The 25,205-nt window shown below is 46.7% G+C and overlaps 1 protein-coding gene across 1 annotated transcript; it reads right to left on the reverse strand.

Moving 5' to 3' along the window:
• Positions 1–1,850: 1,850 nt before the first annotated feature.
• On the reverse strand, positions 1,851–21,679 carry got1 (glutamic-oxaloacetic transaminase 1, soluble). Its single transcript, XM_042336748.1, has 9 exons — positions 21,485–21,679; positions 15,334–15,515; positions 14,492–14,615; positions 14,170–14,282; positions 13,639–13,743; positions 12,586–12,736; positions 11,496–11,661; positions 11,033–11,175; positions 1,851–5,096 (listed from the first exon to the last, which is right to left on the reverse strand). Exons 1-9 carry the CDS (start codon positions 21,594–21,596, stop codon positions 4,957–4,959), a joined length of 1,236 nt encoding a protein of 411 aa, XP_042192682.1. The 5' UTR covers positions 21,597–21,679; the 3' UTR covers positions 1,851–4,956.
• Between the last annotated feature and the right edge of the window lie 3,526 nt (positions 21,680–25,205).

The raw sequence follows: 25,205 nt of genomic DNA on the forward strand, positions 1-25,205 counted from the left end.
ATTATTAGGCTCTGTGTGGAGTAAGGAAACTTGCCCAAGGTTTCGCCCTCTGCCTGGAATTGAACTTCTGTCCAGATGGCTTGAGAAACGAGAAGGGGGAACACCACCCTGAGCCCCTGAGCGCAGTGTGTAAGCACGTTTGTCAGGTTCGTGTTGGCCAATGAAATCTAGAAACATTGCAGATCCAAATCAGGAATTTGGAGACACTGTGAAAAATCGAGGATTGCTCTGTAGCGCAACTCAACGTCAGGACACACTCACCAGGAGCTCACGAAAACACCTGTTTACCCAGCAGTAAGTAGGAACCCGGCTGTCAGTCGATTGGCGGATAGATTTCCGGGGGTAATAATCCCTCCCCCAAAAAATGCGGTCACTCAATCCACGACTGTTTGTGGGATTCTGCTGTGTGCAATTAGCTGCCACGTTTTTCCCACAAAACACAATCGACTTTACAATATATAGTATTGTGTTAAGTGTTTTGAGATGTCTTAATGATGTGATAAGGTACTATACTAAATGCAAGGATTATTATTATTAGAAGTGAGCAAGCTTTGTGCTGAGGAATGGTATCAATATGGACTGTACACCGCTATGATTAAAATCTAAATTAAATGATTAGGATCGTGGAATTGTGATTGTGTCTGGACATTGATGGAAAGAAAATCTTGGTTGTTTTATTGTGCACAATTTTTATAGAATGAGAGGATAGAATATAAGGAAGGAATATTTATCACCAATTTACTGGGAGAGGTTGAGAAAGCAAACTGGTAGGAACCTCATGGATGTGAAGTTTTTGTTTAAATCAAAGAGGAAATTTTAGGAGCTGGATTGAAAATTGGCTTCTCACTAAAGAAGAAGTGACCAAAACACCCAACCCAACCCTTAACTTCCCCAAGTCCTCAGTCAGGCACCAAACTGCAATCCTCCTCCCGACGTGAAAGTCGCTATACAAATGTAATCTTGTTGTTGTTGTAGTTCCCAATTTAAAATTTTCCTCCAATCTGGCCTGTCAACACTTTCCTCTTCAAATGTGCTTTCAACCCCCCCCCCCACCCCCCACCCCATCCTCCAACTCCCTTGATTCCAATCCCCAGCTCGGGTGCAGACCCTTAACTGTCCAGCTCCTTGGAACTTCCTTCTGACATGAAAGGCACAAGATAAATGTAATGTTGTTGTTGTAATAGTTCATGGGAACAATCACTTGTCGGTTTTGTTCCTCATCAAACTGATTTCTGGAGGATAAGTCGAGGTCCTGTCTGCCAGTGCAGGAAAGCTGATCACCCCTGTATTTGGCACAATACCTATAACTTCAAAATGTCTCCTAGTGTTTGAGTTTTCAGTAGTGCAGTGACTGTGCATTTGTAGGCAAACAGGACAACAACACGTCGGGAGGACGTCCCAGGGGACTGAACAGTCAGGGATCATGAGGTGGGGGCAGGGTTGGGATGAGGTTGGGCAGAGGGGTTAGGAGGGCGGCTGAAGGCACGGTTGAAAAGGAGGATCTTCAAGTTGTCCCTTGAAAGAGGCAAGAGAGGGAGCAAGGCAAAGGATTGTGGGGTAGAGTTCCAAAGGATGGGGCCAGAGACGAGGACAGTGGAGTCCTGTAGCTCAGTGGTTAGAGCACTCGCTTTGCAAGCGAGAAACCTGAGTTCAATTCCAGGCAGGGACACTGTTGTGCGCAATTGGCTGCCGCGTTTGCCCGCAAATATACAGTCAATTCACTTTACAGTGTGGTCTGTGAAGCGCATGTCCTCCCGACGTGAAAAGTGCTATATCAAATGCAAGGATTATTATTATATTATTAGTTAGAGCAACGCAGTCTTTATACAACTTATACAAATGGAAGCACACACTCTTTAAAATCTTTATTTTGATGTATTATAATATTTGGACAGAATGTTTGGCAGTTATAATTGTATATATATATTTTTAAACTGGATGAATAAGCCAGTCATCCATACTCGCACATCCCCTCCCCATATTAATGATTCTCTGATTCTTTAGAATATATTTCAGCTCTGAGTGAGAGCATATGTAAGCACTAATACAGAATCACGATACAGTACTATTTTACTACACAAGGTACATTCGAAGAGAGATTTGGTAGTCAGACACCTGGGCATCAACTGCTGCAACTGAGTCAAATATCCTGGACATTGGAAGTTACAAGAGAGTCGCAGATTACTGAGACAGAAGCGACCGCCCCCCCCACACACCTTCCTCTCCACCATTAAATACAGTAGGAGGGGGGAGGTGGAGAAACAATGTTTAAAGGGAATCACAAACACTTTTGGGGATGTGTTGGAGCCTTACAACCATACAGTACAGCAGCTCACATAGGGAGCGCAGGGGAAGAGACAGGAAGCAGAAGTGGGGGGTTGGGGTTGCTGGGGGAGCGAAGAGGAACGAGTTCAAGCTTATCCCACCTCCAGCATCTTAATTTGAACTGCAATGCTGTGTGCGCGTGTGAAGAGGGGGGGGACAGGTAGGGTAAAGCGAGAGAAAGAGAGAGATGTCGATTCCAAAGGACCCGTAGTCAGTTTAATGGCTAACTCAGAGATACTTTGGGTAAGAGTCTCAGTTAAGTAAATCGCCTCACTTAAAGAGCGTATTAATCAGACTTCAGAAATCTTCACAATGCATTTATTTTTTTACTGCACGTTCCATTTATTATTAGATACAAACGCACTCAGTTTAAGTTCCGAGGCAGAAGGAAAACTGCTGCTCCCTTCTCTCACCAAGATGGGACATCAGCACTGGGCACAATGTAAGGTAGAGGAGGTGAAAGCAGCTCATTAATGCGCACAAACTCACACACCTCTCCTTCCTTTCCTGCCTCCCCACACCACACACATACACACACACAGTCTGACTGATAAACCACAAGCACCACTGGCCTAACAGAAACAACTCTATTCTGACTGAGGACCACAATGGTAATAACACAAACGCACCTTCCTCTCTCCTTCCTTTCCTGCCACCCCAAACACATCCCTCACCCCACCCCCACTCTCTCCGAGACACCATCACCGCTCTAACCAAAACTCAATTATGAACAAGATTAAAACTAAGATTAAAAATTAAAATCTTAGAGAGACTCAAGTAGGTGAAAGGATTCTCTCAGCCAGTCAACGGGGAGTCAAACTAAACAGTGCAATACTGCGGCGTTACAATATTTTATAACAATTTTTTTTAAAAACTCAGCTTAGGACAGACAGACAGACAGACAGAGGTGGCTCCCCACAACCCCAAGTTCTAAACTTAAAATAATTATTTTAGTTTCAAGCTTCAGCTATTAATTTTTTTTGCTATTCTCTCTGAGACAGTGATGCGTCGTGTGCTTTTGATTGAAGCTGGATTCTTTTCCTTCCCCCCATCCCACATCACCCCACCACCCATCCGGGTAAGACTGTCAGGACAAGAGTATATTCCTGTATACTATACACTGTACACTCCCTCTGACTGGGACAAGTATTCACAGATATCTGTGAAAGCAGGTGTGAGAGAGAGAATCTCTGATGGGAAACACACACTGCGACCTGGCACCTCAGAAGTTAACAGGTCGCTTCACTTAAAGAGCGTATTAATCATACTTTAGAAGTCTTCACAATGCATTTAGTTTTATACTGCACATTACATTTATTATTAGATAAAAATGATGAAATACCAGAAAGCTTTCCTGGCAGTGAGGCAACATATGGTCTGCATTCCTCAGCCAACGCGTGCCAGGTGAACGGGCCAATTTCAGGGATAAAAATTTCAACCATTTAATTTGCAGTGCCAGCTCGTGATGTTGTTCACCCAGGCAGATGCTCCCTGTACGCCGGGCAGAGACAGGCTGCCAAAATTCACGTCTCTCTTCACGTGGGTTTGTCTGTGAAACCTTATGTGGCAGAGTTGGGACCGAAATCTGCACAACATTCCCCCATCTCCATGCTAAACCGCTCCTCCACACCCCACAGCTCCCCACCACACACACACACACACACACACAGCCCTATGCAAATGCCAACCCTCCTCCACAAACCTCCCCCATTTGCAAGCAACCCTCCCCTACACACAAATACATCCCCCATCAGTACGCTAACTCCCCTCCTCGCCCACACCTCACACACATACACACATCCCCTCTCTGAATGTGAATACCCCTCCCCACATGCAACACGCTGTGATAAAACACACATTGAGGGAGCTGAGCGAGGAGGACCTGCTGTCAGGATAGTGTCACTGCCATGGCTTGCACGTAATGATGTGCACTTTCGGATCATTCTGAAGCGAGCAGCTGAACCACAATCCCCTCGGTCGCTTGACCAGCCTCAAATTATTAGAGATTGGAAACAAGACGCATAGTGTTAACCACTTACTAACAGTGTAGCCATCTGTCAATCTGTACCCTGAGGGTCTGTAGTGAGGTATTTACAGTGCGCTCTGCGGGGCAGACAGTAACGTTACATTTTGAACTGAACTCTTGACAATGCGACTTTCTTGCAAATCCCAGCAACACGTTAAAGAGTTATATACAGATATATATTTTCTTTTAATGTGCCTATTTCTGCAGTGTAAGTGTCTTCCCTTCCCCCAGGCCAATTATACGGGGGTGCAGCAGTCAACCCTATTTCTTGAGGAAATGTAATTAATTAATTAGCCCAATTTTGCTTATATTAAGAACTGTACTCTGTTATTAAAGTGCTCTGTAAATTGAAGGAGCGAGAGAGAGAAATAGAGAGAGAGATATTAAAAGGTGGTTAAAATAAGTCTAGAGATTAAGGAATTGGACAGTCCTACTGACGTGTGCTAAATTCCCATTAGATTTTGTGGGAGGGGTGACCAACTGAACTGGTCACGTGAGGAAAGTTTGCTGGGGAGGTGGTGGGGTAAAGACAAAGGGAACACGAATCACACAAAAAACGATGCACAGACAGCGAGTGCTCCCAGCGAGCGAGTCTCCCGCATGTCTCACTTGATGGAGGTGACGGCCTCGTGGATTGATGTTGCCACGTAGTCCAGGGTCTTGGTGGTCAGGCCACACATGTTGATGCGGCCGTTGGCCATGAGGTAGATGTGCTTCGTCTTGATCATGTATTCCACCTGCGCCTCTGTGAAGGCAAGACAGAGAGAGGGTCAGATTGCCTGACTTTGTGACTCCTTGTGGAGTCCGCTGGTGTAGTGGTCAGCGCGCTCACCTCGCAAGCGAGAGGACCTGGGTTCCATTCCCGGGCAGGCCAAAACCTTAGGCAAGTTTCCTTATTCCTCTGTTTACATAGCAATAAATAGGAACCCAGTTGTTACAATTGAAAATTATATTTACATTGCGCCTTTCACGTCAGGAGGTGCTGATGGACAGGGATTTGGACCCAAGCTGGAGGGGGTTGGGATCAGGGAGGGTAGGAGGCTGAAGTCACGGTCAAAAAGGAGGATCTTGCAGTGACGGAGGCAAAGGGGGGGCCGAGTCAAAGGGAATGTGAGATGGAGTTCCAAAGGATGGGGGCAGAGAGGCTGAAGGCCCGGCTGCCTATGGTGGGGTGGGCCGGGCGGGGACGTAGAGCAGGCTTAGCCTGCTGAGCGGAGGGAGTGGACAGGTTGATATGGGGTCAGCAGGTCACAGAGGTAGGAGGGGTAAGGCCGTGGATGACCTTGAAGTTGAGGATGAGGATTCTGAATTCTATCCTCTGGGGGATGGGGAGCCAGTGGAGCCGGACGAGGGTGGGAGTGATGGGGTCAAGGAGCCTGGTGTGGGAGAGGACATGGACTGCAAAGTTCTGGATGATCTGCAGCTTTCAGAGGGAAGAGTTGAGAAGGTTGAAAAGCAGTGAATAGGCGTAGTTGAGCCTAGATTTGATGAATGTCTGGATGGTTAGTGAATTGGCAAGTGTAATAATTCCTCCAAAAAAAATGTGGTCACTCAAACCACGACTCTTTGTAAGACATTGATGTGCACAATTGGTTGCCAAGTGCTTCCCACAAAATACACGTTACAAATATATTCTGTGAAGCACTTTGAGACATCTTAATGATGATAAGGCATGTATCAAATTATTATTACTCAAAGCGTTGCCAAGCCATACTGTGACAATATTGGCCACTGCTTTTCAAACTTAGGCAAGTTTTTTGTGGGGGGAAAAAAGAGAGGGGGGAAATCTTCCATCTTCCCCCCAGAAAAAGTTAGACCTTTGACAATGCAGTTCTTTCTCCCTAATGCTATATTGGAGTGTCAGCCTTTGACTCTGTGATCAAAGTCCTGAAGTGGGGCCTCAATATAATAATGATACCAACCGATCTTTACAGGGGACCTTGTTGAGTGCAAATTGATGGCCCCGTTTAACTACAAAAAAGTTACTAAACTTGACAGCAATTATTTAATTATTTAATTGTAAAGTTTAATGTGATTAAGTGTGATATGAAATGCAAGGGTTAGTATTATAAAACCCTTGTCAACAGCACCATCTCCTGGTGAAAAGCACCTTGAACACAGCTGAAGGGACCAGCAACAATGGATTGGAGAGGACAACAGTAACTGGGTGCTATAGTAATAAACAATAATCCTTGCTTTTGATACAGCGCCTTATTACGTCTTCAAGATGTCTCAAAGCACTTCACAGAAGATACTGTAAAGTGAATTGACTGTATATTTTGTGGGGCAGCCAATTGTACTCAGCAGTGTCCCTGAAACACTGGATTAAGTGACCTAATTTATAATTTTTTGGGTTGTTAAACAAATTATTATGCTGGGAAAAATGCTCCACCAATCGACCAATGACCGGGTTCCTACTTACTGCTAGGTAAGCAGAGGTGTGTGGAGCATGGAAACTTGCCCAACGTTTCGCCCTGCCGGGAATCAAACCCAGGTCTCTTGCTTGTGAGGTAAGTGCTCTAATCACTGAGCTACAGAATTCCAAGTTGGTGGGAAGCTTGGGCTCGTAGTGAGATTCCCCAGAAGGGAAGGGCACGTTTGATCTCTCTAGATTTCACATTAATTAGTTTTTGTTAAAACATTTTTGCCTTTGAATATAATGTTTGATCCGGGTTACACTGTACAATACTGCGAGCAGGTGAACGACCTCAAATGAACTTTCAATGTATGTTCAGATACTTCTGAGAAAGATATACACAGAAAGTGTGTGTAAGTACAAACATACAAATATATTTTGCCTACTAAATGCTGTGACCCTCTTTGAGAGAATGATAAGAATCCTTGCATTTGATATTGCGCCTTATCATGTGTTCGAGACGTCTCAAAGCGCTTCACAGAATAATAATAATCCTTGCATTTGATATAGCGCTTTTTACGTCGGGAGGACGTCCCAAAGCGCTTCACAGAACACACTGTAAAGTGAATTGACTGTATTTTGTGGCTGAAACGCGGCAGCCAATTGTGCGCAGCAGCGTTCTACGCTGGCGAAATATCGAATGCAAAGACTATTTTTGGATAGAGAGAAACAGACACCAGTCAAGCACAACACAAACCGTGGGATTGCGTAAGACACTGATTTGGCGCTTAGCCAAACCGTCTGGTTCCCATTTGAACAAAAAGGTACATTGCTTAAGTCTCTCTCCCCACCTCCCCCAACTCAAACCAAATTTTTATTTTAAAAAGAAAGTTCTTAAGGCTTTGCTTTTCTGCTCAATTCAAAACAAGCAGACTGGCGGGACAGCTGGCTAACATTACCAGTTAAATACTGCCGGGCCCAAAGATGTTCAGAACAAAGAGCTGAATTAGGGCAGTTGGTTTGCATTAAAGGCTTCAACTAAGCAAAAAGCGAATTAACAAACACTGCAATAAACCCCATGCAACTTGCGGATGAGGTCAATCGCGGAGACACAGCAGCCAACCTGCCACGTGGAATACACCTGACTTTTGAATCACATTCCATACAATATATAAACTATGAAAATGCATCAAGCCGAGTTTATTGATGGCAAATCGCCCCTGCGCTGCCCTTCTGCGCCTCATTCATTCCATGCACTGCTGCGCTGCGTTCCTATGCTGTGCTCCTGCAATTTTCTCATGCACTGCGCTCCTGTCCTGTGCTTTTCTCACGCTGCATTCCTGCACTGCGCTCTTGCTGTGCTCCTGTGCTGCATTCCTGTGCTGCGGTCCTCCACTGTGTTACTGCACTCCTGCCATGCGCTCCTGTGCCCTTCATTGCAATCAAAGAGTAAAGCAACCAGTTGGACTGGATTATTGAGTGAAATAGTGGAGCTGATGAGATTGGTTTTGAATCTTTGTGAGACACTGCTGTCGTAACAGGCTGTCACATTTCATCCACAAAATCAATTTGTCAATTCATTTTACAGTATAACCTGTGAAACGCTTTGAGATGTCTCGATGATGAGGCGCTATATCAAATGCAACCATTATTATTATCAGTCTGCATTGTGGGCCATTATCAGCCTTAGGACACAATGGTCTGGTGGGGGGGGGGGGGGGGGGGCGGGCGAGACTAAGAAGAGGCTAAGGCGAAGATTTTCCAAAAACTGGTTAAATTCCATGATAATCCTTACATCATTTGGTATAGCACGCACAGGATATACTGTAAAGTGCAGTGACTTGAGCTATGTGGATGATAAACAAAGCCAGAGACAAAAACACAGCTGCTTTATTGATTAACATCTATTGATGGAGCAAAGAGCTGTTTGACCACAATATACATATAAAAAAGCTAAACACGTCATTTGTTGGAACCAGTTCAGCTCTGAAGAGACCCCCCACCTCCCCTTGTGTAAGAATAAAAAAAGGAATGGGTCAGTCATTCCAAACGAATGATTAAACATTGCCCCACAAAGCCATGGACACAGAACAGCCATTTGGGGGTGTTTAAACACAAAACAGATACTTGGCAAGAGAGGAATAGGAAGAAACAGTAGCACAGGAATGCTTTCAACCGCTATGTCCCAAACCCCTGTACCTCTCTGCCTCGATCCCTCCGTCTTGCACCTCCTTCCCCATCTGCAGAACACACCTAAAGACTTTCCTCTGTGACTGTTCCTATGATCACCTCACCTTTCTTCCCAGTTCAGTGTCAAACTGTGCTATGTTAAGCGTTTTCCAGTGTAAAGTGCACTGTTTTTACTTGGACAGCAGGTGTCTGACACATGCAGAAACCCATCACCAGAGTCTCCAAACCAAGCTGAGATTTTCATGCATCCCTCCTGCACATGGAAATCCCAGAGATAGATTGTTGGAATGGAATGCGCTCTCTCTCTCTCTCTCCCTGGAGGGATGCATCCTGTTTACCTAATTCCAGAAAGTATTAGGCGCAGGTTGGCAAGAGCCAAGGCTTGGGGACTCCAAAGCCCCTCATAACAACAATGGTTGGATGATACTTATGCACAAATATCTTTGGCATCGCTCAATCATACAAAGACTCCTGCGAGACAGATGCTTTGGCAGCAAATGTTACTGAGGGTCTTTATAGGAACTCTTCAATGGCTGCCCAGTGCTTTCAGCAGAATTAAACTGACAATAAACAGAGCTGACCTCGGGCGCTTTTCGTGATGGTCTGTGCAAACAGCCCAGCTGCTGGCAATAAACGCTGCAGCATTTCAAAGCCATTTGCCAGGTGTGTGGAGAGAGAGAAACACAGAGAGAAGCAACTGATTTGCTATCCCGAATCATCCTCACTTTATAATGCTACAAGAATCCTTGCATTTCAATCAGGGAGCAGAGCTCTGCAACATCTCCAAGAGCTTCACAGGTAATTACCAGCGAGAATAGTGACTGTTTTGTAACCACACTCTGCCTCTTTTCCATGATAACGTCCCATAGCCAGCAGAGTAAACAGACTATTTGGAGGATTGTCGGCCAGGACACCAGGCGAAACTCCCTCTCCTGTTCCCAACAGTGTGGCAAGCAGGATCTTTAACGTCCACCAGATGTCCAGGGGCTGAATTAATAGTAATAATTGTTGTATTTGATATAGTGCCTTTTCACGTTGTTGAGACGCTTCACTGTAAATTGAATTGACTGTATATTTTGTGGAGGAAGCACGGCAGTCAATTGCGCACAGCAGTGTCCCACAAACAGTCATGATGGAGTGACCAACTTTTTTTTGAAGGGATTATTACCTCTGGAAAGCGATTTGCCAATCAACTAATAACCAAAATCCTAATTACAGCTCGGGAAAACAGGCATATGGAGTAAGGATAATTTGCCTGAGGTTTCGCTCGACCGAGATACAAGTGCTCGCAAGGAAACTCCACAAATTCAAGCATATTTGTGAAAATTACCCTAATACTCACTCGCCCATTATTAATAATAATAATACTATTGAGCTGGATGATTATTGCAATCCCTCCCACTTTCAAATCCTGCCTAAAAAAAATCTTCCTTTCTGATCGTGCTTAGAGTCACCTCCCACTTCTTTCTCCCCCGGGCTCAGGGTGAGACTCCGCCATTGTGAAGCGTTCCGGGACGCTACCCCACGTGAAGGGTGCTATAGAAGTTGTTGTTGCTGTCAAGGCCACCTGCTCACATTGGAACCTGATCACCAGTGGCCACAGGGCAGGTAATAGGAACTACCCACCCCAGAACTCCAACCTCAACACAAACAGGGAAGGCCACTCAACTCAATTCTCCCTCCTCCATAGTACTGAAGATTCACTGCAAATGAGCTCTAACCAGGAGTTATAGCTTTAGACTGGAGCCTTTTCATCCAACACTCAACAAAGATGGGCTTCTACCGACTGTACAGCACGGGATCACACAAGCCATCACCCGTTCCTTACTCACTCCCACACCCTTCTATTCCCCTCTCCCTCACGTGAAGGTGTAGCTTCCTCTTGAATGCATCTATTCTATCTGATTTAACCACCGCTTCAGGCAGCGGGTTCCACAATCTCACTACGCTCTGCATCAAGTAGCTCCTCCTAATTTCTCTTTTTGATCCCCTCGTCGCTTGCATTCAGTCCCCTGGTTATGGCCTCCCTAACGGCGGAAACAGCTAACTAGTGGTGTGTACCTTCTGAAGGTCTTCCCTCTGACGGTGAAGTGAGGTGAGGTCAGTACACACAGTTGGTTGGTCGGTGTACATACCATTAAGTCCTGTGAAGCTGAACATGCCAATCTGCTCGGTGATGTGATTCCAGGTCCCTGGTGTCCCCAGCTTCTCCAGTCTCTTCCTCAGCTCGTCTCTCATCAGCAGCACTCGGTCAGCCATAGTCTTCACGTTCTCCTTCCTGTGGTTTGAACATTTATTATAATAACAATAATCCTATTTGATATAGCTCATCACATTGTTGAGACGTCTCAAAGCGCTTCACAGAATATACTGTAAAGGGAATTGACTGGATTTGTGGACAAAACGTAGCAGTCAATTGCGCACAGCAGTGTCCCACATACAATCTTGGATTGAAATGACCAATTTATTAGTATTTTTTGAATGGATTATTGCCCCCGGAAAAGCAATCCGTCAATCGACTAACAACCAGTTTTACTCACTGCTGGGCAAACGGAGATGGCTATGGGTAGCACAGAGGGACTGAACAGTCTCACTTACCATTCAGCAAAGAGCTGGGGGTCATTGAGAGTCTTGGCCACGATCCGAGCCCCCTGAGTCGGGGGGTTTGACCAGATTGTGCGGATGATGACCTCCATTTGGGAGCGGACCTTCATGACGTTGTCGTGGTCCTTGCTCACAATTGTCAGGTTCCCCACTCTTTCATCTGGAAGATGGGGCAGGGGGTGGGAGGGGGAGAGAGATAGAGAGAGAGAGAGAGAGAGAGAGAGAGAAAATAAATTAAGTCATTCCAGTGAAACATCAGCCTAATCAAAAGCACAAGGCCTTAAGACATGAGGGAACAGTTGCCTCACCAGTACAATTGGAACAGTTTTGGTTCTAAACCGCAACAGGTCGTTGTTGCAGCAAAGCAGGTTGTTGCTCTACGCTGCAGGCTATTGATGCTCACGTTAACACTTCCCAGCACTGTGATGTATAAACTAGCTCGCAGGAAAGGGCTTCAGGTTCATAGAAGCAACAAAACAAGTTTGTGACTTCTCCGCATTGCTCTAATCCCACTCCACTGCTTGCTCCCAAACCCTTGAATATTCCTTTCCTCCTTTTTTTGTGGAGTTCTGTAGCTCAATGGTTAGAGCACTCACTTCGGAAAGTGAGAGATCCTGAGTTCGATTCCCGGGCAGGGCGAAACCTTAGACGAGTTTCTTTACTCCATACGTCTCTGTTTACCTGGCAGTAAATAGCAACTCAGTTGTTAGTCGATCGAGGGATCGCTTTCTGGGGGTACAAAATCCTCAAATTATTTGAGGGGAGTTGATCTGCAGTGAAGCCTGACTGTGCTGAACTATGTTAGTGTGTCAGAAGCACTCTCGCCTCTGGGTCTGAAAGCAACGTTCTTGGTTTACTTTTTCAACCCCTTGTAATAGCACTGCTGCGCGCAATTGGCTACTGCATTTCCCCTACTAAATATATAGTCAATTCATTTTACAAAACATTCTGGGAAGCGCTTCAAGACGTCCCAACGACTATCAAAATGCAAACATTATTATTATTATGACTACTCCCTCGGCAACACCTTCAACTTCAGCGAGCGCTCCATGGGTTGATAGGCAAGACGGACGCTTTGACTCACTGTAAAGGCCGAAGTTCTTGGAAAATGACTGGGCACAGAAGAACTCAAAACCTTGGTCCACAAAATAGCGGACAGCCCATGCATCCTTGTCCAGGTCGCCTGAGGCAAACCCCTGGTAGGCTATATCAAAAAAGGGGAAGAGGTGCCTTTTCTGCAAGATGGAGAAGGAGGTTAGTTGAAAATTTTAGTATTTTTTTAAAAAAAATGTGATTAACACAGCGAGAAATAGTTTTAGCTCCAATGGTATCACCCAACGACACCACACTCCACGTGATGTGTTTATCAGGGCACAAAAGATAGTGAGTAAGCAGGTCTTTGATGCCGCTCGTGAGGCACTGCCTCGAGTTTTAAGCAGACTGTAGTTTGAGCTGTGACTGACATAACAGACTGGAAACAAAGTGTGGGACTCAAATTCCCAAGGTCATTTTGTTAGGTCAGGGTATCAAGGGATATGGGGCAAAGGAGAGCAATTGGAGTTGAGTTACAGATCAGCCATGATCCAATAGAATGACGGAATAGACTCGAGGGGCTGAATAGCTTATTTCTATTCCTATGTTCCTATCGATTGTCAGAAACATTTCACTTACTAAAATCCATCCTGGAAAATAACTTTCACAGTGCTTTTCCTGTACACTAGCCATCCCGAAACACCACACAAAGTGAAATCGATTGGAAACAAAGTGAGGATTGTGGTAGTTTTGCTGCAGTGTAAAATTCCAACCCAATTTTAAAGCTGGTTTCAACAAACTGAAGTTCAAGAACCTGACTTCCAAAAGGTCAGCCAAAAGGATTTGTTAATAATTGATTAATTACAAAATAGGACACTTGTAATTTCCTCTGTACACGCACCTCCCTTTAATAAAGGGACATGAAATCTATCCTTATTTCAGTGAGTTTTATTTCCATCGCATTTTTTACTTTAAAATTCGGTTCTTACAGCACATATCACCCACAAAATACAGTTAATTCACTTTACAGTATATTCTGTGAAGCGCTTTGAGACACTTCAAAGATATGATAAGGCACTGCATCAAATGCAAGGATTATTGTTACCTTCATGACCTTAGCAATTTCCATCCACTGCTCGTGTGTCGGGTCTGTCCCAGTGGGGTTATGGGCACAGGCGTGCAACACAAAGATCGAGAACTCTGGGGCATCCTGGGGGAGAAACAATAGTTAGATCCAGTGAGTTTCCGACCCAAGACAATCCATGAGATGTAGGTAGCTCCCGTCGTGGTTAGCACACTCGCCTCGCAAGCAAGAGGACCCGAGTTCAATTCCCGGCAGGGCGAAATCTTAGGCAAGTTTGCTTACTCCACGCACATGCCTCTACTCCTAAGTTAGTAAGTAGGAAAACGGTAGGTATTCGATGGGGAGATCACTTTCCAGGGGTAATAATCCCTCAATCTGCGGCTGTTTAGGGGATACTCTTGTGCACAATTGGCCGCCGAGTTTCGCCCGCAAATTACAGTCACTCACTTTACAATATATTTTGTGAAGCGCTTTGAAACATCTCAAAGACATGATAACGGGCTATATCAAATGCAAGGATTATTATTATTATTATAGAAGAACAAAGGAAACCTCCATATCCTTCAGCATTCCTTTCATATGCAGCCCACGAGTGCACTTGTCCCAGTATTTGTACGAGCGGATATCAGTGAAGCCTGCACCACCAAACACCCCATTGTGGTTCCCTGTCAAACACAATTGATTTTTTTTAATGATTTAAAAAAAATTAAAATACTGGTGTTCAAATGTTAATGGTTCAGTGTGCTGAAGTGGTTGTACGTACAAACTAATAAAAGCCACCCACACGGATGAAGCTACGCACACAAGAGTTTATAGTTAAATAGTCCCTCAAGTTCATCTGCAACTGGTCATAAGTTGACAGATGCAGACGTACCCCAGGTTGGTGAAGAGACATAGACTGGCGTGGCCTTGTTGTTGTTGCCGTTGTACCATCGTCGCAGGAACTCAGCACCGATGCGAAGGGCCCCCGTGCCTCCCAAACACTGCACACCGCCCACCTGTCACAGTGAGACACAGAGACTATCACTCACTCCCACAGCTGCAGCGTGCAAGCAAATCAAAACATGCATATCTCTAGCAAAACTACAGTTAATCTCTACCACTCCAACAAAAAAACACATTGAATGCGTGTCTGTCTGGGCTTGAAACTGTTGCTTTGTCCAAAGAACAAGTCTGCACGTGGCAAACTTGGAGCAACAGTTGAGAGATAGGTTTCATGCTCCCCCCCAACCATCCCCCGACCCTGATCAGCCGGGTGTCTGACTCATGTGGAAGCCCATCACTGTGCTTAGATTTTCGATACATCCCATCTCCACATGGAAATCCCAGAGATAGATTGTTGGAATGGAATGCTCTCTCTGCCTGGAGGGGCAGATCCTGCTTAACTAATTACGGAGAGTATTAGGTGCAGGTTAGCAAGAACCAAGGCTTGGGGTCCCCACAGTGTGCGTTGGAGTAAATGCTGGAGTCTAACCAGCTAAAACCACATAACTTGCCATTGCGAGCACTGTCTGGCAAGCTTTCCTGCTGCTTGTCCAGCTAGGACCACCTCACCTGTTAGGGCTTTGGCTTAACAAGAGCTGAGCCTTCAGTGATTGATCTGTCCTTCTAAGTGCTGCTGATGAGCCAGGCTGGGCTGCCCTAGAATACTGCAGACCCACCTGGATCAGAAACCAAACTGGAAACCGTCACAGAGGGTTGTTCCTGGACACTTACCCTGTTGTCTGCTATAGCAGCACTGTCCTTACTCAGCACGATGGCAGAGGCAGCCTGAGTGAAGTCTGGGAGTCCAAGGATTGGCAGGTACTCGTGATTCAGGGTGAGGTCATTGGAAATCTGCGCTTCCACCTTCCTCACAACCGGCAAGACCCAGGGCTGACCTTCATCAGTGCGATAAGCTGTAAATAGGGAGGAGGGTGGAAGGAGCGAGGACAAGGCAAGAGATCAGAAATTCATTAGAGGAACAGAACAAAGGTCAAACTATATGCCATCTGTTATATGTCCTCTGAATCAGCAGGTTGTGGGCAAGCTGCATATTGGGAATTGGAACCTAAGCTGATGCTTCAATGCAGTGCTGGAGTTTGCTGCATTGTTGGAGGTGCCGTTCTCCGGATGAGACGTTAACCCGAGGTCCCGCCTGCCTATCCGGGTGGACATTAAAGACCCCGTGGAGCTAATCAAAAAGAGAAGGGAGTTTCTCGCTCCTTAGTGTTATGACCGACAATCCCCCCAAATATCACTGGTCACTTACTTTGTGGCTGTTTGGGGGACACTGTGTGTGCAAAGATTGGCTGCCATGGTTCACCCACAAAATACACAGTCAACATACTTTACAGTATATCCCGAGAAGCGCATTGATATGGACGACTTGATAAGGCACTATATCAAATTCAGAGATAAATGATTATTGTTGTTAAAATATTAATGGAACCTTAGGTGGGGCTACCAGAGGCCAACACGCAACAACCTCATAGAAAACTAATGAGACACTAACTTTTAATTAAAAGAAAAATATATTTTCATACAATTCATTACTTGAAAAAAAATTAAACACTTTGTTGTAATTATTATTGATTTGCCATTTCAGAATCAAAGTCAAAACCAGTTATGATATTTTAGGATTGAAACAGATCGGATTGCACAGGAGTGTACTCAGCATTATGTAACCACCGTGACATTGAGTAGACATTCTGCACTTCACAATGCTGTGCACTCAGCTGTTTTTTTTTCTATCAGCTGAGTGTCTGACACTTGCAGACACCCTGTTTGAATAGTATGCAAACCAGAGTTTCATGTATATACATATAGAAACAGCTAGAGCAAATGGAATGCGCGCCCTCTTCACCCACACGCCCCCTCGGGCCGAGAAGGACACACCCTAATACCCAATTTCGGAGAGTGTTAAGTACAAGTTGGCAAGAGGCAAGGCTTGAGACCCCAGAGTATGCGTTGAGAGTATTGCTTGAGTTTAACCAGCTAAAACCACATTGATATCACTGTATGTCTCGCTCCAATACTGGACTGCAAATAAGTTAAGTGGGAGGGACCTTTTGCAATAAACTAACCTTGAGCAATATCTGAGGTTCCAATCCAGTTGGAGCAGGTCTGGCCAGCACAGTACGCACTTACAAAATAGGGTATAAGTCATGCAGCACATCAAAGAAAATTCTGCATGTTTGGAGGTCTTTGGCATTTAAAGGGTCAAAGCTCGTGTGGGTTTCAGATTAACAAGTGGAAAGCAACTGCAAAAACATCAGATCAAAATCTGACCAAACTTTACTGGGGGAGGGGAAAAAGAAAGAAAGGGGGTGTTAAAACAAGGCAGAACGATTAAATCAAAGTGAAATTTGGGGTATTTTAGTGCACCGTTATCATAGTAATAATAAATAATAATCTTTGCATTTGATATAGAGGCATGTGGAGTTAGGAACCCTGCCTGACATTTCAGCATTAAAGCATCTGTTTTGCAGAACAAGGTGTTGAGCTTCTGATCGGAGACGTGAGGTAGAAAGGAACTTGCCAAAGCTCTCAGGGCAGGGACTGGACGATGAACTACATTTTAGAGAACCTGCATTTGCCTGGGATGACCACTAGAGGGCAGCACCACAGGATAAAAACCACAGGATAATAAAAATCCTTGCATTTTGATATAAGGTCTTATCACGTCATTCAGAAGTCTCAATGCGCTTTACAGGATATACTGTGTATTTTGTAGGTGAAATGTGGCAGCAGTGTCCCAAAAATGTTGTGGATTGAGTGACCAAGCTTTTTCCAGGGGATTATTACCCCTGGAAAGCGATCCGCCAATTGACTAATGACAGGGTTCCTACTGACTGCAAGGTAAATGGAGAACTATGGAGTAAGGAAACTTTCCTAAGCTTTCCCCCTACCCGGGAATCAAACCCAGGGTCCTCTCGTTTGCGAGACGAGTGCTCTAACCACTGAGCTATAGGACTCCACAGGATCAGGCAATAAGTTTCTGAGGTTAGGCTCAGTGCCCAACTGCTCCTTCAGAATAAGCGGTTCAAAAAAAGGGTCAGGTTTCTGCACTAACATGAGAATAAATCTTAATCGAAAGAGCAGCATTGTGTCTTAAACACGATTTGGAATATCAGGAGTAAGTCAAGGCTGATCATTCAATTTGTCTCGCACTAAATTTGGATCTTACACTTACTGTGGAACCAAAGGATCATCAATCAAGAGTAAATCTTAAATGTTACGGGTTACGCTGCAACCTTAGACAGCTGTGTTGGTTCTTCTCACTGATCGGTGTCCTTTATATATGATAGGTCACGAGGGGATTAATGTTCAGAATCGTGCATCCACACCTTAATTTGTATCAAGGTATAATTAGCAAACTAGCACTATTAGCAAATTAGCAAACATTAGCACTAATACAAAGATCCTAAATCATCCATTTATAGAACAGAGAAAACCAGCATTACTGCTATCTGGAGCAAGTTTGGTGCAGACATGCCCGTTATAACCTGGCGTGTTATACAATGTTAACAGCAGAATGTAAAGTGGCTTGTAAAACCCAAGCTTCTGCTGTACTGTACTAACAGTAATCCTTGAATTTATTATAATCCAAGTAATGCTGAGAACATCTTAACAAGTTTTCTATAAAGGTGCGGTGACTCTTTTTGTACGAGGCCAGTTCGCGCTCAGCAAAGTCCCACAAACAGCCAGTCTCACATTTAAGATGGGTCAGCACTGAAACAGAGAGAGATCCCAAGCCACTTAGCTTTAACAATTGGGGAGTAAAAAGCACATTGATATTTCTGCTGAAAAAATTAGAGCTTTGAGTAGACAAGATGGCATCGTGCTTGATTATATAATGGCACACACCTCATGATCAGAGTTGATTTAACAAAGACTGGCAGCCATAAGCACAAATCAAATTAACCACATGACACTATTGCAGGCTACCTGGTCACGCCCAGACAGTGCTGTCAATGGCAAGCTCTGCGCTTTTAACAACAACAACGTGCACTTATATAGCGCCCTCCACGCAGGGTAGCTTCTCAGAGCGCTTAACAGTGGCGGAGCCTGACTCCAAGGCTGAGGGGGGAGAGGTAGCCAGAAGCACGGGCGAAGAAGAAGGCTTTCAGGCAGGACTTGAAAAGGGGTAGAGAGGGAGAGTCTTCCAGAGCTTTGGGGCGCAATAGAGGAAAGCGCGACTTTCAATGGTGTGGCAGAGGCTGCAAAGGACGAGCAGGAGGCCAGTGCCAGTTGAGTGGAGGCGCCTAGTGGTGGATTGGGAAGTGAGGAGGTTGGAGCGGTCGGGAGGTGCCAGAGAGTGAAGGGATTTGAACACAGGAGTGAGGAGCTTGAAGTCAATCTGTTCGGTGATGGGGAGCCAGTGGAGCCTGGGCCAGAACTGGTGAGATGTGGGAACGGAGTTTGGTTGGGGTCAGGATGTGAGCGGCAGAGTTCTAAATGAGCTGATCTTTTAAATAGTGGAGTTGGAGAGGTGACAGGGTTTCTTTCGGCTGCATTTTTAGCTGGTTAAACTCCAACCCACACTATGGGATCCACAAACCTTGCGCCTAATTGTCTCCAGAATTGGTGGCATTGGGTGTGTCCCTATGGAGAGAGAGAGAGACCCACGGGGAAATTTCAATGTTAAGTGTTTAACGTGGAACTCTATCTGGTTTGCATACTCTTAAGCACAGTGGTGGGTTTCCATTGTGATTCCTTGTACTGTAGGTTAAGAGCTGGAGGTGCTCTACATTCTGAAATAAATCACATGAAAAACGCTGAATAAGTGTATACTTATATACACGGCACCGTTAATCGTTTACTCCGATCGCAATCTCACATAGCTGAGGGATAACATGATCAAGAACAGCTGTTGCTCATCGATAGCTGAGCATAACAAGGTTTAGCTACAGATTATCAATGAGATAGTATAGATGTGTACTCCAAGAACAAATGATCTTCAATAGCTGAACATAACAAGGTTTAGCTACAGATTAAACCCCCATGTCAAGCTCAACTCATTCAGCAACACATCAAGGGGATATAGACAGTGCAATCCAAGATCACATGATCATCAATAGTTGAACATAACAAGGTTTAGCTACAGATTATCAATGAGATAGTAATAGATGTGCACTCCAAGAACAAATGATTTCAATAGCTGAACATAACAAGGTTTAGCTACAGATTATCAATGAGATAGTATAGACAGAACACTCCAAGAACGTATTCCTTGCCCTCAGGGCAGCGGCACACGCTGAGTTTTGCAGGCTCAGTTCTGAGTTCTAACGAAGGGTCGTGGACCCGTAGCGTTGACTCACTTTCCTTTCTCCATAGATGCTGCCTGACCTGCTGAGTCTTCCCAGCTCTCTCTTTTTGTTTCAGATTCCAGCATCTGCAGTATTTGGTATTTTGTTACTGTAAAATGGATTGACTGTATACTTTGTGGGCAAAACGCGCCAGCCAATTGCACACAGCAGTGTCCCATAAACAGTCATGAATTGAGTGACCAAATTATTATTATTTTTTAAAGGGATTAATACCCCCAGAAAAGCTTACTGCGAGGAAAACAGCGGCGTGTGGAATAAGGAAACCTGCCTGAAATGCAGAGAGAGGAAGAGCATTAGAGGGTATGGGGGAAGAGCAGGGAATTGGGAGTTGCATAGACAGGTTCTTGAAGGAGCAAATAATGGGTCAAACGGCCTTCCATTGTGTCGTACATTCCTGTGGTTCTAAAATCCCCAACACACACTGAACATGTCAACAACAACAGAATAATCTGGAGGACTGTCAGCCAGGAAACCAGGGAGAAGCTCATGTTTCTTGTCCGTTAATTACACCGGATCTTTACCGGCAGCCTGAATGGGCACAGAAGGGGATCTGGATTTAACATTATTATAATAATATTAATAATCCTTGCATTTGATATAGCGCCTTATCACGACTTTGAGACTTCTCAAAGCGCTTCACAGAATATAGTGTAAAGTGAATTGACTGTACATTTTGTGGGTGAAACCCATCAGCCAATTGCACACAGCAGTGTCTGTCCCACAAACCGTCGTGGATTGAAGTGACCAATTTATTATTGTTTTGAGGAATTATTTTCAGGCTTTTTAATAATTTTTAACAAGAGACAATAGCAATAAATAATAGAGCAATAGTAACAAATAAATAAAAATAATAATAAAATCAATAATGATCCATATCAATACAGTTGTCAATCAATAACTGTCAGCAATACAGTCAGTCAATAGCCCCCAACACAGACCCGGGCTGGTAACCTGGCGGGGGCCGGGGGGCCTGGCGGGGGCCGGGGGGCCTGGCGGGGGGCCTGGCGGGGGCCGGGGGCGGGGGCCTGGCGGGGGCCGGGGGCCTGGGCGGGGGGCCTGGCGGGGGCCGGGCGGGGGGCCTGGCGGGGGCCGGGGGGCCGGGCGGGGGGCCTGGCGGGGGCCGGGGGGCCTGGCGGGGGGCCTGGCGGGGGCCGGGCGGGGGCCGGGGGGCCGGGCGGGGGCCGGGGGGCCTGGCGGGGGCCTGGCGGGGGGCCTGGCGGGGGGGGCCTGGCGGGGGGCCTGGCGGGGGCCGGGGGGCCTGGCGGGGGGGCCTGGCGGGGGCCGGGGGGCCTGGCGGGGGCCTGGCGGGGGCCTGGCGGGGGGCCTGGCGGGGGCCTGGCGGGGGCCGGGGGGCCTGGCGGGGGCCTGGCGGGGGCCGGGGGGCCTGGCGGGGGCCGGGGGGCCTGGCGGGGGCCGGGGGGGCCTGGCGGGGGCCGGGGGGCCTGGCGGGGGCCGGGGGGCCGGGCGGGGGCCGGGGGGCCTGGCGGGGGCCGGGGGCCTGGCGGGGGCCGGGGGGCCGGGCGGGGGCCGGGCGGGGGCCTGGCGGGGGCTCTTACCTCCGATGCCCAGGTTGACCTTGTCAGGGTGCGGGTCCTCACGGAAGTCGGCCGACAGTTTGAACACGACCACGGGGGCAGCCATCGGGACGTCGGCGAAGAGCGAAGCCATGGCGGGGGATCGCGGGGGGTCGCGCGGACGGCGGCAGACGGTGAGGTGCGATGAGGCGCCGCTCTCTGTCTCTCGGTGTGCGCTCGAGCTCCAGTGACAGTGACCTTCACTTCGCGCGCAGCCTAACGTGACGCCAGCGACGCCCGCCGCATTGTGACGTACAGCTGACTGACACCCGTCTCCACCACTCACCGCCCGATCACGCAATCCTCCTCTCGCGCGATTGGGCGCCTGAGCCCGAGGAGGTCGGGATCTCGCGAGGCAACGCAGTGCGGTTGCGTTTTCTCCCCCCACTCCTTGCCCCGCCCCCTCCCGCCCCTCGTGTCTTCCAATTGGAGGCCAGGAAAGGGGGGAGGGGCGGACGGTCGCCACGGTAACCGTAGGCCCCGCCCCCACGCTGTCCTGGTCGCCGCGTTGCCGACATCCCGTTCATTCATTCATTCATTCATTCACTCACTCACTCATTCATTCATTCATTCATTTAAATGAAAACCAATAAGAAAACAACTGAAATCTATTCCTGAAGTTTAGTTGTATTATGAGTATAATGATTATATTATTCTTCTGGATCTGCCAAAAAGGATGTGATACGTACACATGTCATACACATCATCCCCTGTTACACACTGTTCCATCTGTGCGCTCAGCAGCAATGGGAACAAACTGGTGGTAATGCGAGAGAGAGAGAGAGAGAGTTGGACAAAAATCATCCGGTGACATCCTGGTGATGTCCTGTAAGGAGTCCTGTAGCTCAGTGGCTAGAGCGCTCGCCTCACAAGCGAGAGACCTGGGTTCGATTCCCCGGCAGGTCAGGGCGAAACCTTCAGCAAATTACTCCACGCTCGGCCCTGATAATAATCCCTCAAAAAAAAACAATAAAATTGGTCACTTCGATCCACGGCTGTTTGTGGGTCAGAGCGGTACGCTGCCCAGTTTCGCCCACAGTCAGTTCACTTGATTCTGTGAAGCACTTCGAGATTCTCGAAGACTTGAAAATCAAATGCAAGGATTATTATTATTGAGTTCACCACACAGAGCAGACTGCCAACTCCCTGAATGAATATAAATAATAATCCTTGCATTTGATATAGCGCAAGGAGCCATTTGCATGTTGTGTATTTAATTTGATATACACAGCAGCCAATTTGTGCACAGTAATGTCCCACTAACAGCAATGGAGCGAGTGATTGATTTTACTTGGAGGATTTGGACCGGGCCTTCAGTCACTTTCCTACAACAACAAATTATGCTTGTATAGAATCCTTCACGTTGGAAAGACATCTCAGGCCAACTACCCCTGCCCTCCATCTCTCCTGATCCCAACCCCCAGCTCAGATCCAAACCCCTGACTGTCCAGCTCTTGGGACGTCCTCCTGACATGAAAGGCGGTACACAAATGTAATTTGTTGTTGTTCTTATTGTTGGCCAGGACACCGGGGGAAACTTTCTTCCCTTTACGAATAGTGTGGCGGGATCTTTAACATCCACGTGTACAGGCAGACACGACCTCAGTTTAACGCCTCAACCGAAGAACGGCACCTCCAACAAAACCAACTCATGCGCTCCCATACCTGATGGGAACAGAGCAATACACAAGACCAAAAAAAAACGTTGTACATGACCGATCCCCAGTTATCTCTGCAATTGCGAGTTACACCTGGTGATGAAGAAAACAGTCACTTTAGCAGAACAATACACCTCTTCAGCACAAGGTGGCAGCAGAGTCTACTGAGTGGTAACTGTGTGACATTCAGTGACATTAATGGTGCAGTCAGTATTAATAACCCATTATTTCTATTAATGTCGTTTAACAACAACCTGATCAGGCCCGGGGGGGGGTGGGTGCGGGAGTGGGGTGACACTTCAATTTAATGCCTCATCTGAAATGTCCACTCGGCGTGAAAGGCGCCATACAAATGTAATTTTGTATTGAAACACATGGCACTACTGACAGCGCAGCACTCTTCCAGAATTGATCATTACAACAACAACAACAAGATTACATGTGTACAGCGCCTTTCACATCGGGAGGACGTCCCAAGGCGCTGGATAGTGACAGCATTTCAGACCCAAGCTGGGGTCAAGGAGGGGGAAGGGAAGGAAAGGGGGTGGCCGATGGCATGGACGAAGAGGAGGGTCTTGAGGCAGGACTTGAAGAAGGCTAATGAGGGGGAGAGGCGGACTGATTGGGATATGGAATCCAGAGGTTGAGGCTCTCCTGCCAATGGTGGGGTGGATGGGTTGGGGGATGTGGAGAAGGTCAGAGCCGGCTGAGCGGAGGGAGCGGACGGGTTGGTAGGGGGTTAGGAAGTCGCAGAGGTAGGGTGGGGCGAGGCTTTGTATGTGAGGACCAGGATCTTGAACTGGATCCTTTGAAGGATAGGGAGCCAGTGGAGTCAGGTGAGAGTGGGGGAGATGGGGTCACGGAGTTTGGTGCAGGAGACGACACGGTCTGCAGAGTTCTGGATTATCTGCAGCCTGTGGAGGGAGGAGTTGGGAAGGCCGACCCGCAGGGCGTTATAGTCGAGCCTGGAGGTGATGAAGGCATGAACAAGAGTTTCAGCAGCCTGAGGGGTGAGGTAGTGGCAGAATCAGGCGTTGTTACGGAGGTGAGGGAAGGCATTAATGGCATTGCCTTCCTGTTGCTCTCCACACTGCCTCTCACGAGGTTGCCTCCCACCTAAAGACCTTCCTTTTTTTTCGCGCTTACGATCACCTCCCTCTCCCTCTCCCCCTGGCTCGGGGTCAGGCTCCGCCACTGTCAAGCGTTCCGGACGCTACTCTGCCTGTAGGTCACTATATAAATGCAAGTTGTTGTTGTGGTTGTAGCGAGACAGGGGATAGTATGGTCACACACATACACACACACAGCCCCCACCCCCAATTACCTCTACCACTGAGAGGTACTGACTGAGCCAGGCTGACATTAATTCTTTCCTTTGTAATTAATGCTGTGTCTCCCACCCGAACTCTCCAACATTCAAAGTGTCTTTGATACTAGTGACCACACCACCAGGGCTCAGCGATATTGCTTTGATCTCTATATTTCTCCTGAAATTGCTGAGAATATTCTATATATAAAGGTCAAAGAAGCCACAGAGCGAGCTGAAGGCTAGCCATGTGGACTGAATGGCTTGTCGTCTGTACCTCACACTGGCTTCTGTTCACTGGTATCACTCAACTTGTCAGCTCTGTCAGAACTGGAAGATCCTGGTTGGTCTCAGCAAGGTACAGGGCAGAGTGCTGAAAAAGCCAACAAACACCAAACACAAAGGCAATTAATATTATTATTAATAATCCTTGCATTTGATACAGCGCCTTATTACATTATCGAGATGTCTCAAAGCACTATACAGAATATACTATGAAGTGGATTGACTGGGCAACACATGGCAGCCAATTGCGCACCGCAGTGTCCCAGTCATGGATTAAGTGACTACATTTTTATTTTTTTTAGAGGGATTATTATCCCAGAAAGCGATCTGCCAATCGATCAAAAAACGGTTTCCTACTTACTGCTAGGTAACAGAGGCGTGTGGAATAAGGAAACTTGGCTAAGGTTTGCCTCACCCAGGAATTTTAATATTATTATCATAACAATGATTGACG

Source organism: Callorhinchus milii, unplaced genomic scaffold (genome assembly GCF_018977255.1).
Source record: "Callorhinchus milii isolate IMCB2004 unplaced genomic scaffold, IMCB_Cmil_1.0 Scaffold7, whole genome shotgun sequence".
NCBI lineage: Eukaryota > Metazoa > Chordata > Chondrichthyes > Chimaeriformes > Callorhinchidae > Callorhinchus > Callorhinchus milii.

Coding starts and splice junctions, on each gene's coding strand:
- got1 (XM_042336748.1), bottom strand. CDS start 21,596: ATGGCTTCGCTCTTCGCCGACGTCCCGATGGCTGCCCCCGTGGTCGTG. Junction 14,616..15,333: donor CTGCTATAGCAGACAACAGG/GTAAGTGTCCAG, acceptor TCACTGTGACAG/GTGGGCGGTGTGCAGTGTTT. Junction 5,097..11,032: donor CAGCTTCACAGGACTTAATG/GTATGTACACCG, acceptor TTGCCTTCACAG/AGGCGCAGGTGGAATACATG.